Genomic DNA, 13,636 nt, shown 5'->3' with positions numbered 1-13,636 from the left:
TGTTGACACATTTTTTAAATACCCTTGAAAGCAGTCGGAGGTGGAAATTGCCCACAGGTGTGCCTGCCCATAAAATGTTAATAGGGACACGCGGTCACAAAGCGCTGTTTGGTGCTGTGCTCATGAAAGGGCAATCCGCTGATTGAGCTGTCACATTCACAGATGCCGTAATAAAACCAAGCAGGGCAATTACTGGAGATGGAGAATGGTCGGCAGAGGAGGGGGCACTCAGCGTGTCCTCCCCCTAAAACGGCCTGATGGGAGACGACAACACAAAGCAAATGTAGCCGTCGTAATAAGGCTGGTGACGAAATGGAGCTCAGCTAATGGTAACAGGCCTGTGAGGAAAAAAATTCATAAAAAATGCTTTCACCTTCTCCGTATGACTCCCCATTTATGGAAGTGGTTCAGTGAAAAATAAGCTCACAGCTGAAAATATAACAACCATTCATCAAACTATGTTTAACAGAGGGCAGATCAAGAACATGACTTGAAATTAGGAAAGAAGCACGAAGGAAATCCAGAAATGTGATATTCACCCACGTTAGGATAGTAATGAACTACAGCGCTGCCATCTAGTGTCCAAACAGTGGAGTTACCAGTAAATGCAGCACAGTGCGTTACTGCTAGCTGGTAGACTCTACTTCTACAGATAAAACACAGATGACGGATTAACTGTTAACTTTCATCCAGCCTTTGAGCTCAAATGGATGATTGTATCTGTCCAAAACAAAGCAAACATTTAGAGACAATGCCCCCAATTAAATATCATAGACAAACTCTTGGATGACACTAAATGTATATTTAAGGATAAAACAGACAATGAATGATAAATACTATGTCGAACATGTCTAAAGCTTTTATTTAACATTCTGGACAGCATGATGACGAGCTCAGCATGGGCTCAGAGTCCTGGGCCTCCAGCAAATATGAGCTCGAGGGCAGCTTGAATGTCACCATCTGTGGCCTGCAGCGCCCTCAGCATTAGCTCCTCATCCTGGATCCCCATGTCCCTGAGCTGCTGCATCTGGGACTGCCAGCGGCCCTGGCAGGACAGGAAGCACATTTACAGAATCACCCGTTAACCAAAAACCTCTCAATCGTAAGCAAACAGGCCAGTTAGTATTCAGAAAAGGTTTGTTATATTCAAAGCATGTTCCATCCATGAAGTCAGATCATAGTCTCACCTGCAGAGCCGACATGTTGGTGGCCTGCAGAGCTTGTTGTAGCGCTTGGCTGAAAAGGTCGTTGCTAACTGGTGTCCCTGATGGCATGGGGGCCACACCGGAGGGGTCCACCTGAAACCAAAGGGGGAGCGACAGTTAAGCAAACAACAACCGAGTCATTCTTTTGTCTGTGCTTGAGATCGCGTGTTTTTTAAAATCACTTCAGTGGCTTAAAACCAGCTTGTCTTTCTCCATCTCTTCCACAATCCGGATCAGTCTCACCTGATTGGCTGTCGTGGGAGTGACTGCACTGCTGTCGGGAGTGCTGGCGAGGGCCAGAGCCGTCGCCAGCTCGCTCTGCGTTATTGGCCGAGGACCCGTTGCGCCACTGTGGCTCAGAGACACGGGTCGCATTCCTGCTGAGACCCCGGCCCTGTTTGACGGACCCGCTGGGCTGCCCTGATACAGACCAGCAAACACAAACACATTAAAGCCTTCAGCAGGATCGTTGTGGTCTCTGGTTTTAAGTAGGAAGCGCATTGACTCACGGACTGAAAGTCTTCTTCATCGTCAGACATGCCCTCGAACATGAAGCCTCCTGCAGGAAGCAGATTTATTTTTATGAACTGAATTTGCAAGTATTTTCAATGTTTACAAAGCATTGTGTATTCTCACCTGGCATATCACCGTAGGAACTGGCAGAGACGTTGCGAGAGGAGCTGCTGCTGGACTGTGCAGGCATGCTGCCCGCCACCGAGTGCAGCACCAGGATTATGGCGTTGACGAGTGCTGGGTGTGAACTGATTAATCTGTGAAACCACACGAGAAGTTCAGGCATCACTTTAAGTGACTTTGGTGTATGTACTTACATTACATATAGTGGATAACTTACACATCCAGCATGTTGGGGTCTGTGAACTGCACAAAGAGGTCTTTATCTTGGAGAACCCCTTGGAGAACAGATTCAAGGCAAACGTTACTTTAAAACACTTGTAATGAGACGAGATGCTGCCAAACTAATCATGTCTTACCTAAAGCTACGGGGTCTGATCTGAGCCCCGGTGTAGCCACAATGATCTGGTCCAGGGACTCTTTATTTGTTAGCATTTTATATACCTAAATGTTGAGAAAGGACAAGCTAAGGCAACGGAAAAGGTGTTTTACAGATCGAATGATAGAATCTAGTCTAAAACTACTAGTCCTATACAACTGAAAGTAAGCTGACTACATGCTTTACACAAACTTACCGAATCTCTGTAGGCAGAGTTGAGAGGATGAAGAGCAGCATGAAACACCCTGAACTCTCTGGCTGCAGTAGCTCTGTTCACCGGCTCTAGAGAACCACAAACGTGCAGACTCACACAGTGCGTTCGGATCCACACGTATAGTTTCTTGTGTTCATGACACCAACCTGGACTGCTCTCGGGCTCGGGCCACGTCCTTTTGAGAATGTGTAAGGTGGATCCTGGTTGAATCCCACAGGCATCCAGGGTCAGGTCATCTTTCAGTTTCCGCCCACAGTGGACCAGCTCTGGTAATAACAAGAGCACAGACAAAACGTAATGATGGTGCTTTTATTTAAAAGAACGAAGCGGCGCATCTGCATCTACACACAGAGACAAAGAGTTCGGATGCTGTGACAGACCAATTAGTTCAGGGTCCGGGACGGAGTCCGAGAGCTGAGCCGCTACCAGCTGCTTTAACGTAGCGACTCTGTATCCTCCTGGTGGAACATCTCCTGGCATCATCTCCGGGAAGTGGAAGATGGATTTGGGCTGATCCACCAGCTTCAGAGACAGGTGCCAGTCTGAAGAAGCCATGTCTGCCTGGTTACACAAAGAAATCACTAGTCGCAGTCTTAACACGGAGCTACAAGTTAGATCTGAGCAACAGTCGGGCTACTGATAAGCACCAGTGAAGTGCCCTGTTATTACTGCTCGTCTATCAAACAGTAATAAACACTGCGATCTTCCGTTCGTTCTTGTTATGAGACCGACTGAAAGCAAACCCCGGTTAGCTATTAGCATGTGCCGAACTGATCACTTAAACGCGAGCTACGCATTGCACGACTGAAAACACCTTTGGCGACGTTACCGCATAAAACTTACAGAAAACAACACAACGACTGCACACGTTTTTAAAATAACTGCATACTCACCCCGTATATTGTTGACACTGGAGTTACTTCCTAGTGTTGGTCACGTGATCTGTGTGACGTTTACGTTCCGTGACCATAAGAACGGAAATCTGACCACTCGCTATCGCCTCTAATGATTCAAAATCCAAACTGGAAACGATCTCAAACATTGCACCCAAACACAAAAACACTCCGCTACGCTAATTTTAATAGCTGAACAACTGCGGTATTATTGTTGTTATTACTGTCTGGACAATCAATGCTCGCAGATTATCTATTTAAATATATATATATATATGACTAGACAATACAGTGTGATTAAGTTCGATGTCATTTGATGCGCTCAGCTCGGTGTTTTCCTGATAAAGCGCTGTAACGTTGCTGTTCACCAAACAGTTAACTCCGGGGTCGGGTCCCCTCGCCGATGACGTCACCGGCAGACAAAGCAGCAAGGAGTGGTTAGTGCGAGGAGAACCGTCCCAAATCAATGGAACGTGTCCGCACACTCTTAAAAAACACTCATCCACAGTTTCACCCGCGGCTCGAACGCACCGCTGTCGCCGCGTCTGCTGCTCTTTGGCGGGCTTCGACTGTGACGGGAATGATCTGCTGCGGGAACTCCCTGTAACGGAACCGGGACCGAGGAGACGCCGCCGCTGGATGCTCAGCGGATTTGAAGTTTCGCCCACGTAACATGGTAAGAGAGCACAGAACCCAGTAGGGCACGCGGCGAGCCGACCACCGGCGTCCCGGTTCCCGCTGGGCCGGACGCGGTGCGGCGCCGCCGGGTTCGTCTACCCCGGGTTCGTCGGGAGGACCTCGGGAACCCGGGGGAGCAAAGTTGGCCGCACTCTGAGCCCGGTTCAGCCCGACGGGCCTGCTAAGCTGCCTCGCCCTGCCGCACGCTGGAACGGGTCAGAAACGGGCCGGAACGGTTCTGAACGGCGTGGACTGCGCCCTCAGTCGACCCAGCGGGACGACTGCGGTTCCTTTGACTCGGAGGAGGCTTGAAGTGCGCTTACATCCACCGGAAGGTGATGTGGTGCATTCACGTCCTATCACTGAGGTCATAGGTCAAATCACCAGGTGTCATCCACTGTATAAACAGAAAGCAGTCCCCAACTGTAGGCCTGTACTGGGCCACCACACAAACCCAACGGGTCGGTAGATGATTCAGAAACTCTGAAACTGTCTGAATAAACCAGGAGGAAATCAAAGGTTCAAAGAGTTGGGAACTACTGAGACAAGAGGTGACTTTTCCTGTGCTTGTTCTGCTCAGATCACATGGTGAGATCCAGCTTCCTGTAGTGTGTAGGATGTAATGTTTACTATGGGATGTAGCAAATGAGCCAACGTTCAGAGATTCTAATACAGATCCTGTACAATGTGATGCTTTGAAGGGCAGTCATTACATTGCTGCCGTTTCCAGCTGCTCACAGCAGGAGACTGACTCTCAAACGGGCCTTTTATCAGTTTAAATAAAAGTTGACAAGGAAAAGTTCTATAGAACTTCTCATCCATTAGGGTTTGGGAGTTTATGGAGCTCCTCTTTCCCAAGTTTGACAGACTAATGCACAATTTGACTAAGTAATGCAGTAATTGACACGTGAGCACCTCTATGAGGTAAAGTCACTCATCCGTCAGAGGCAGAGTTAGAACCACCGGTGCCGTATGGGTTTGAAACGCTCCCCTCCTTCCGGTGATGCGGTACCGGTGTCATCCAGATTGAAAATGTCCCCATCGCCAAAGGCTGAGCGGCTCCTAATGGCTCAAGGAGCGTGGCAATGGTTCCAGCCATATGCCAGCCAAGCTATCGAGTCCAGGGGGTCGGTGAGATTTGTTAAATTAGCAGTGTTTAATAACAGCCCTGTCACCCAGCGGCGCTAAAAAGACGAACCGCCGCAGGTTTTACCAAAGCGCAGCTCGGCGATAACTCAGAATTCCACCACAGTGAAATTATAAATCTTAATGTTCCGTAATATCCGAGAAGCTTAATAATCCTTAGCACAGTGTGGGAATGAAATAGGCCGGCGGTCGTAGCTCAGAACCCTCGTCAGCGCCGCGGCTGTCAGTCCTTCGCTGACCTTTTCTTTTTCACTTTAACGGTCTTCGTTTTCGAGCGCGGCGTCGTGAAAGCGTCCGGTGAAGAGCGGTGGTTCTGATTGACTGGCGCCGCGCGGTCAGGAGCGCGGGCTGGGCCCACACCGCGCCGGCCCGCTCTGATCGCCGCTGTTGCGCAGACTCGTTAAAGACGCGTCGTAAAATGAAAGAGGGGGGAAGGAAGCTGCGTCCGTGCTCGGAAGGCGGCGGTGAAGCCAGTGAGTCGGGAGGACGGGCCTTCGTGGCCTCCTGCTGAACGGTCGACACAGACGGAGTCGGGCGGCGCTTTTCCCTTCTTCCGTCTCGCGGTGAATAATTGGTGTCGCCGGCCGAAGAGAGTGGACTTTCAGTGGCGAGTGAGGCTGTTGTGGAAACTTTTATGACGAGGCTGCTCTCCTGCCCACATCCTCTTTGCTGAACCCAGAAATGGAGCCTCATGGAAAAGTTTTGCTGAAGTGCCGGGTGGAGCTTCAGCCCACGCCAGCATTCAAATGATTCATACGAGCAAAACACCACAGCCGGTGCGGATGCTGTACTCGCATTAAAAAGATATTGAAAGGAAAAACAAACAGTGTGTTGCTCGGGGCGACGGTTGGCTGAGCATCTTTGTGTAGTCTGTCTGACAGTGATGGTGTAAAAGAAGAGGGTTAACCTGAACTAACCTCATCATGATATGACTAAAGGATCCAAAAATAATGTCAGTAAATGACAGTATAACTGGCTGCTCACCTCATTTCCTGTCAGAATACTTCTACAAAAGCAGCACAATGCTACAACGATCATGAAGGAGACTTTGTATGACATAATAAAACACTGGTTCAACATAGCAACGTTTAAAGCACATTTCTGAAGGAATGAAGCTTTTCTGTCGGTCAGACTTACAGGTACAGTGTTGTCCTAATCTGTTATTAACTGCCTGTGATTGTAGAGCAGTGGTTTTAAATCAGGACTTTTCCCCTTTGTCTCAGTAAAAGGTGGTACCAACCGTGACCTCCATCAGGGCCTCCAAGATAAATATCTCTTAATACTTTGATGCAGGGCAGATGGAGCAGACGGGGACAATAGTCTGTCTGACTGGACCTGCTCTCAAAGTGGGTTTTTTCCTCTGGAAACCAGAGAGAATGACTAAAGCGTCTGCTGTGGGCTTTGAAAGTCCCCATTTGTCATCGCAGCTGCCGACCAGCCAGGGGAGGAGCAGGCCCCCGGAAGTCCCCACCCGGACTCGGCCCCTCGGCCGTAACACAGACCTCGGCCTCGGTCCTGCTGGATTTGACTCCTGTTTCTGTTCTGCTCTCTCTGCAGCCTTTGAACCCACGCTGGACCATGCTCTCCCTCCTGCTGCACGTAACGCTGGCCGTCCAAGCTATGGGTGGGTGTGGCCTCTCCATCAGATCTGTGTGTGCGGTGGGCAAATGCCACCGCTTGTTAAACAATACGCCCTGCAGGGCCTATTAGTCGTCCCAGGCTCCACTGCAGCGGCGCCTGAAACGAATGCGCTCAGAGTTAAAACGGAACAAAACACTCACTGCATTCAGAAGAGTTGGCAAATAACATGTTCTGTGTTCCACCGCCTGTATGAGACAGTCTGAGATAAGTCATTTGTCTGATTCAAGCTGTAAAACCGAATAGCGTGAGCTTCTTTGACGCAGGTGAGCAGCAGAGAGCTCAGGTCTGGGGTGAGTCTCTGTGTGAAAAGTGCAAGAAGAGCAGTTTTTCTGCTGTGACTCAGAGTGCGGTAGGAAAGTCATCCTCCTGTATTTCGATTCTGGGAAGTGATACGTAATTAATGTCACAACCGACGACCACAACACCCGGTTACACTTGAAACAGTAGCCTAGACTCATGTGATGGTGCTGCAAAAAGGAGAGCCACTTTATTAGGTACAGCTGTACAGTCATCAAGTCCAATAACGGTTGAAGGTTATGAAGCTCTGTTTTTAAGTTGAAGCTGTCAGAGCAGTGATAATTCTCCATTCCATGTATTATTAGTACATATGGTTCTAAAGTTATCGTCAGCTTGTGATGTTTCTTTATATAAACTTATAGACTGTTAAGGAAGGAGAAATGCCAGGAGCAAAAAGTATAATGGACTTTAGCAGATGTACAAAATTCATAAAGAAGCCTTATCGGCCAAATCTCCGTCATTAAAGAGATATTTTTTGTCTGTCCTGCTCTGGTTGAGCTGCCACAACCTCCTGTCGGCCATCAGTGGCACATTTCAATCTTGACTCCGTGGCCCTAAGTGTCTTCAGTGGTTCATTAGGGATCCGTTCTCTCCCGGCGCCAACGGGCCTACGGGCTGCTCATTACGTGGCGTGTGGCCTCCGCTGCCTAACGCTGTCCTCCCACCAGGAGGGAGGACGAGGAGCAGGAGGAGGGGGAGGTCTCAGGGACTGATGGAGCTCTTTAACTGCGGGTAATAGGCTATTGTCGCTCACACAATGATTCAGTTTGTCTTTAACGGGAGAACTAAGTGAATTAGTTGTAGTCCAGTGTGAATGTGCACGTTTAACATCGATTGATGAATCAGAGACACCTCAGTCTGTGTGTCTGTATCAGTTAATGACACGTTACCAACATCACAAGCCACAAGTAAAAATAAAATAAAACAGACTTACTATTTTTTCTTTATTATAGGAGACCAGTAATTACCTGGGAGACTAATTAAAGGTCAGGTTGACTTAAAAACAGCCGTGTGTGTGTGTGTGTGTGTGTGTGTGTGTGTGTGTGTGTGTGTGTGTGTGTGTGTGTGTGTGTGTGTGTGTGTGTGTGTGTGTGTGTGCGTGTGTGTGTGTGTGCGTGCGTGTGTGTGTGTGTGTGTGTGTGTGTGTGTGTGTGTCGCAGATCGCCGTGTCCCGGCAGAGAGCCATGGCTCAATAACAACCAGCAAGTGTCCTTGTCAGAGGCTTGAATGTGTTTAGTAGTTAAGTCAAACCACTTTCTGTCGTATCAACACGATTCATAGAAGAAAAACACAAGGACAACACGTCACAACGCCATCGTCTCAACGACGTGACTCTCCCAGCTGGTTTGTGACATGACGGAGGGCCGTGGCATCACCGCCCCTGCAGAGGCTGGATGCTTGATGCTTTGGGGTCATAGCCTCCGCTGCAGACCCCCTGCTGATTATTCTTAATCTCTGGTTCCACATAAATGTCCATGCGTGCACAGTAAGAGCGGATTCGTGTCTGGCTCCAGCGCCGCACACAGCAGCGTCAGCCAGCGTCAGCGCTAACAGGAGGCTAGCTGGCTAAGTGCCTGTTGTCGTACCGGGCCCAGTTAGCTACAGCACCCGCACAATTCGGGTTTCACCGGCAGCTAATTGAAAGGAATTAGCATAATTGGGTAGATTGCATCATGCGTGTAGTAGTGGGCAGGCGCACATTACGGCGGCGCCGCAGAGCGTGACGGCAGTCGTGCGTGTCTGCGTCTCTGGTGGACTCTTTAAAGGTCTGCTAACTGCCGATGCCCCTTCCCGTCCTCCGCTTCTCTTCACAGCAATTGATTCTGCAGAGAGGGGACACTTTAGCCTGTGCAGAAATTCAATTTAGGGTTATTACCCCGTATCAGTGATGTTCTTGCTAATTTGATTGCGTCCAGTGAAGTATCCTTTTAAAAACATTCGAGGACGGGCTCAACAAATATTGGTTTCACCGCAGTGCATACGTAATGGCCTGCCTCTCTCGCCGCCTTCCACGTCCTGCTTTTCTCACAGAGTGCTCATAGAAACGGAGTACATTAACCAACAAGCACCTCATGATTATTTCAACAAGTCCTTAAAATGCTGCCTTGTTGGACTGTTAAAAATTGATAGGGATAATATGCTGAGGCTGCGGTTCTTGGGGAGGGCGAGGAGCCTGGAGCCGTGTGTGAGCCTGCTCTGTGTCTGGTGGCTGGTGATGAATGAGCTGTGCTTGGAAAGCATCACGGCCGCTGATGTGCGGAGGAAGCGGGCGAGCGAGCAGCTGCGGCGGCGGCGGCGACACGCCTCCGTTCCGGGTGTCGTCTCTGTGACGTGGTGCACGGGGGCCCTGACGTCCAGACCGCAGCACAGCTGAGCCCTGGCTTAACCTCCATAGATAAAACCTGCTCGATCTCAGGCATCAAAACAGCCTCTTCATCTGTCCTACACTCTGAGTACGTGGCAGTCATTTGCTGTATGTAGCTCATCATTGTTAGGAATGACCTGGTCTTAAGGTGGATCTGAGTCACTGACTCTCTCTCCCTCCATCCACCTCCTGCATCCGTTTCCTGCTCGTCCAACGCTCTCTGTCTCTCAAACTAGGCAGAGGCCAGCCATTATCTGCCCACACGTCTTCACTCACCTCTATTATCTGACTATCGGAGCCCATTAACAGGTAATCGACGCTGTATTAGATGGCGCGCGGCGGTGAAGGAAGCGATGGAGCAAAGATACAAAAAGAAAATGGCACAATAGAGTCCTGGCTGTATCTGAGTCCAGTCCAGTCAGTCCTCGTCTCTCCCATTAGCCTTAATGTGAGGGAGGGTGGTCCCACCTGGAGCACAATAGGAGGGGAATATTCAGGCCACTTACACTGCACAAGGCTCAAACTCCGGTCCATCCATATACAAGTAGTGACACAGTGCCATACATCAAGTCACATTGGTTGTTAGGTCGTTGGTCGTGGTGCTCGTTTCATCTCCGGGTTTTACAGAGATCCATTACGTCATAAGAAGAATCAGCGTGAAGAGGCTCACGGATCTTTTCATCCTTTGAAGTTCAGGTGGTGCAAAATGTCCAGAGAATGAAAGACGCCGGGCTGCAATCCCGCGTGTGACCAGGTGGGGGCAGTGGTGTAAAAGCGTATTTGTCCTGCTGGTCCTGTTGGTGCCTGATGGAAACCTACTGTTATTGCAGTGTGTTGGTACTGCTCCTGTTTACTTTGCTGTGTCAATATTGCCCGTGCAACGCGCCCACTAGTGCCTGTGCCGGGGTTTCGTCATGTTGCTCCTTCAGACCCCTCCAGCCGGGTGCTCTGGTTGTATGTGGGCAACAGCGCCGCTGCTCGCGTTATCGAGCTGCTGATAGTATCACTTTTATGAGGAAAGACTATGAGGTGCCAGATTTTGTGTGATTGAATGGAATTGAAATGAGTCGAGCTGCAGGGAAGCCTGGAAGATTTGGTACCGAATTGCTAAAATGTGTATATGCTGGATAGTGATGGAGCAAAAGTCTGAATTATGTGAAGTGTGGATGCTGCTGCAGGTTCAGATATTAGCTAGTTGAGCGAGGGGGCGCGTGCTGCTGTGTGCGTCGTATTAACACAGTGTCACAGACGGGACAGGCGCCCAGACACTTGTGTACCGCCGCTGTGTACACGCGTGACCGTGTGCGCGGCTGCTGCTGGTCATGCTGATGGGAACCTCTGTGCTCGGGAGCAGCTTTGTAACAGCGTTCCCATTGTAGTGTCAGCTTACCTCGTGTCCAATTCCTCAGACAGTGTGCTGCTGTGGAGCTGTCAGCAGTCGTACAGGTGTGGAATATCAATGTGTTCTCTGGCCTTTGCGTGCTTCTTTCTGCATGAAATTGTGTGTGTGTGTGTGTGTGTGTGTGTGTGTGTGTGTGTGTGTGTGTGTGTGTGTGTGTGTGTGTGTGTGTGTGTGTGTGTGTGTGTGTGTGTGTGTGTGTGTGTGTGTGTGTGTGTGTGTGTGTGTGTGACCTGCGCCTTTAATGCCTAATGATACTGATGCACTTTTGCCACTAACAGAGCGGATCATTTTGGCATCAGCACGATGGGTTTGTCGGAATGCGGTTGATGCAGATCGCTGCCAGTGGAGCTGCCGCGGTTCCGCCGGGGTCCGGGTCCGGGGCCCGTGTGTGCGGATACAAATTAAGAACAATCAAAGCGGTGATTGCAGGAAAAACAAAGCTTTGCCATTCGAGGCCTTTTTGGAGATTCTCATATTAATTTTAGGACCAAACCTGGTTTTCCTTTAGATCTAAAAAGCAGCGGTGTGAACAGTCAGAACTTCTCCCATCTACTTCTTCCGAATGCTCCACAGAGATTTTTCCCAATCTATTAAATGTACGATTTCCATCTCAGTCATTTATTCCATGACAGTAGCCTTGTGCGTGTGTATATCTGTGTATATCAGGTGTTGTCTGCTAGTTCGTTGGTGCTGCATATTAAAACCTTTTAATTGACTTCCTCTTAATTCCTTTTTGTCTAATTGTTATTGTTGTAGCGTATTCAGAGACGTATTACTTGTCATTTCCTACCACCACTTGCATCATCCTGCTAGAACTCCTTCTTAAAGCGGATCCTCATGAAGTTTCTCGTCCTCACCCCATGTTAGCATCTCTGGTGGGCATCGATTAACCATGTGCAATCGCTGGGTTTAAGCGGTCGGCACTGAACTAACTGCAGCTGGAACTGGACAACAGGTGCCGACGCTTGTGGCGGCGTGAGATCACTCGCAGCCTTCTCTCGCCAGCCCCGGGTCTCGCTGAGCCGCGGCCCGTTGCCAGCGCTCACAAACTCTGTAATGAGTTTATTTCATGTCTGCTGTGAAAGTGCCTGTCTTTGTCTAGCAGGCACTCAGACAGAGCCAAGGCCCATAAACACAAAGTGCAGCGTGTAAATTCCCCCCGCCTGGCATCTCCCGGGCTGCCCTCTATGGCTGCTGAGCATCTCTTCATAGAGGAGGCTGAGGGCGGGGCCAGACCCCCCTCTACCCCCTCCGGGGACCCCTGGGCCTGGCTCCGAGGCGTGACCCGGCCCTCCAACCAAACACCACTTGTGTTACGATCTCCCACTTACACTTGTCTCTTTGGAGAATGTGTGTTTTTTTCTTGTCGAGAGCGGAGCAGAGGCGATCAAACGGCCACGCAGCTCGTCAGAAACGGTAAACAACATATTTTTTTTAACAGCGGGAGATCAAACGTGTGCTGTGATTTGCTCGTTTCACAAGTGGCGCATCAGATGTGCTCTTTCCATGACGTCAGCTGCCCCGGCTCTCCTGTCCGCCCCCACCCTCCCTTCATGCAACACAAAATGCTCCCGTTGCGTTCCCAAAATGTGGGTCAAGGTCTCGGCACAGGGCCGATGTGTAACGCCGCGTGCTCGCGGGGCCCTGGAGTGAGCGCTGGGTCGCTGTGAATGTAGAATGGAAACGTGGCGTCGGTCTGGGTCTGAGGCTCCACCTGTTTTCTCTCTTTCCCTTCATCCTTCCTGCATGAAGTCAGAGGTGTGAGTCATCGCAATGACTTAATTGCTGCCTGTCCTTCTTCAACAGAGACGGCTGCCGCTGACCTTCCATTCCTACCAAATCACCAGCCGCCCATTCATTACAGCAGCGCTTAGGTCATCTCTAAAGACAGGCCATATTCTTTACTACTGAGAACAGTGCTGCTGGCCCACTGCGGTCCACTCAGTAACCATGGGCGCAATATGTGACCATAGGAAACAGTACACACCTGATGCTTAGTTTGCTTGTTTTTATCACAACACATGGAGAGAAAAAGCAAAAAAAGCTTCTGTCTTTTCCCCTTTGGGAGTTCAGTGAATAATAGTAGTGACCAAACGGCTTCTATTTGCTGCAGGTCAGAGGTTTCAAAGAAAAGGATGGAGGCTGGGCTGTCACACATGCCACATAACTGGTCTGGTTTCAACTGTGAGACCTTAGGTTCCTTGTTTGATCCCCTCATACGCTCTGCATCCATGCAACTCATTGGTAATGAAGAAAAGAAATGCATGGGCTTGACATAAGGAGAGGAGAGCGTTGGGCTTCAACGTGTGAGCCAGTAGGTGGCACTGTTTCTGCAGACAAGCGTCCCGGCTGCTGTGATGTGCAGTGGCCACCTTGCCCGGATTGGCTGCATGTGATTGAAAATGGGTCCGCCCTGACTTCGCTCTGCCCATCCGTATATGAACCCTCTCAGATGAAAGACTTGTTTGTTGTTAATAGGGAAAGTAATTATTGCACCTCTGCTGCAGTCAAACATGGCAAAGTGTTCCAGCACTGGCACTGGATGTGTGATGGAGCTTAAAAGGGGGTGAGGAGGCTAAAATGCCACTGTGATTATGACAATTAGAGGAGCCGAGTGTAAAGTCGAGTGTATTGCTGCGGGGGCTGACCGGCTTTTTTCCTCCCCTGTGATGCTGATGAGTGTATCAGCTTTGTATAAGAGCAGACGGGGATCAATGGAGAATGCTGACTCCTGAGGATGCCACGGATGCACTGGGCACTGCCTAAGATGGTTTCTAAGCCAG

At 49.7% G+C, this 13,636-nt stretch overlaps 2 protein-coding genes across 6 annotated transcripts in view; one reads left to right on the top strand and one right to left on the bottom strand.

The window, feature by feature from the left end:
- Nucleotides 1-841: 841 nt before the first annotated feature.
- Nucleotides 842-4,014, bottom strand: ubl7b (ubiquitin-like 7b (bone marrow stromal cell-derived)). Of its 2 annotated transcripts, none has more exons than XM_029145487.3 (11): nucleotides 3,856-4,014; nucleotides 2,812-2,992; nucleotides 2,578-2,697; nucleotides 2,414-2,499; nucleotides 2,198-2,282; nucleotides 2,059-2,116; nucleotides 1,842-1,975; nucleotides 1,715-1,764; nucleotides 1,449-1,625; nucleotides 1,188-1,298; nucleotides 842-1,045 (listed from the first exon to the last, which is right to left on the bottom strand). In XM_029145487.3, the coding sequence occupies exons 1-11, from the start codon at nucleotides 3,997-3,999 to the stop codon at nucleotides 905-907; spliced, it is 1,287 nt and encodes a 428-aa protein (XP_029001320.1). In that variant the 5' UTR covers nucleotides 4,000-4,014; the 3' UTR covers nucleotides 842-904. The 2 variants fall into 2 exon arrangements, with proteins under 2 accessions (XP_029001320.1, XP_029001321.1); XM_029145488.3 differs by lacking the exon at nucleotides 3,856-4,014 and adding an exon at nucleotides 3,325-3,540.
- cd276 (CD276 molecule) overlaps nucleotides 3,860-13,636 on the top strand; it is a 42,748-nt gene continuing 32,971 nt past the window's right edge. For 3 of the 4 annotated variants that reach the window (XM_029145490.2, XM_029145491.3, XM_029145494.3), the window contains exons 1-2: nucleotides 3,860-4,000; nucleotides 6,706-6,772. In XM_029145490.2, the coding sequence (XP_029001323.1) occupies nucleotides 3,998-4,000; nucleotides 6,706-6,772 (70 nt within the window). In that variant the 5' untranslated portion in view covers nucleotides 3,860-3,997. The remainder of the gene's footprint in view (nucleotides 4,001-6,705; nucleotides 6,773-13,636) is intronic. The other variant, XM_029145493.3, reaches the window with a different exon arrangement.

The sequence above is a fragment of the Betta splendens genome, chromosome 3 (assembly GCF_900634795.4).
Source record: "Betta splendens chromosome 3, fBetSpl5.4, whole genome shotgun sequence".
Lineage (NCBI taxonomy): Eukaryota > Metazoa > Chordata > Actinopteri > Anabantiformes > Osphronemidae > Betta > Betta splendens.
The sequence above is the reverse complement of the archived record's forward strand: the minus strand, read 5'-3'. Positions and strand labels throughout refer to the sequence as shown.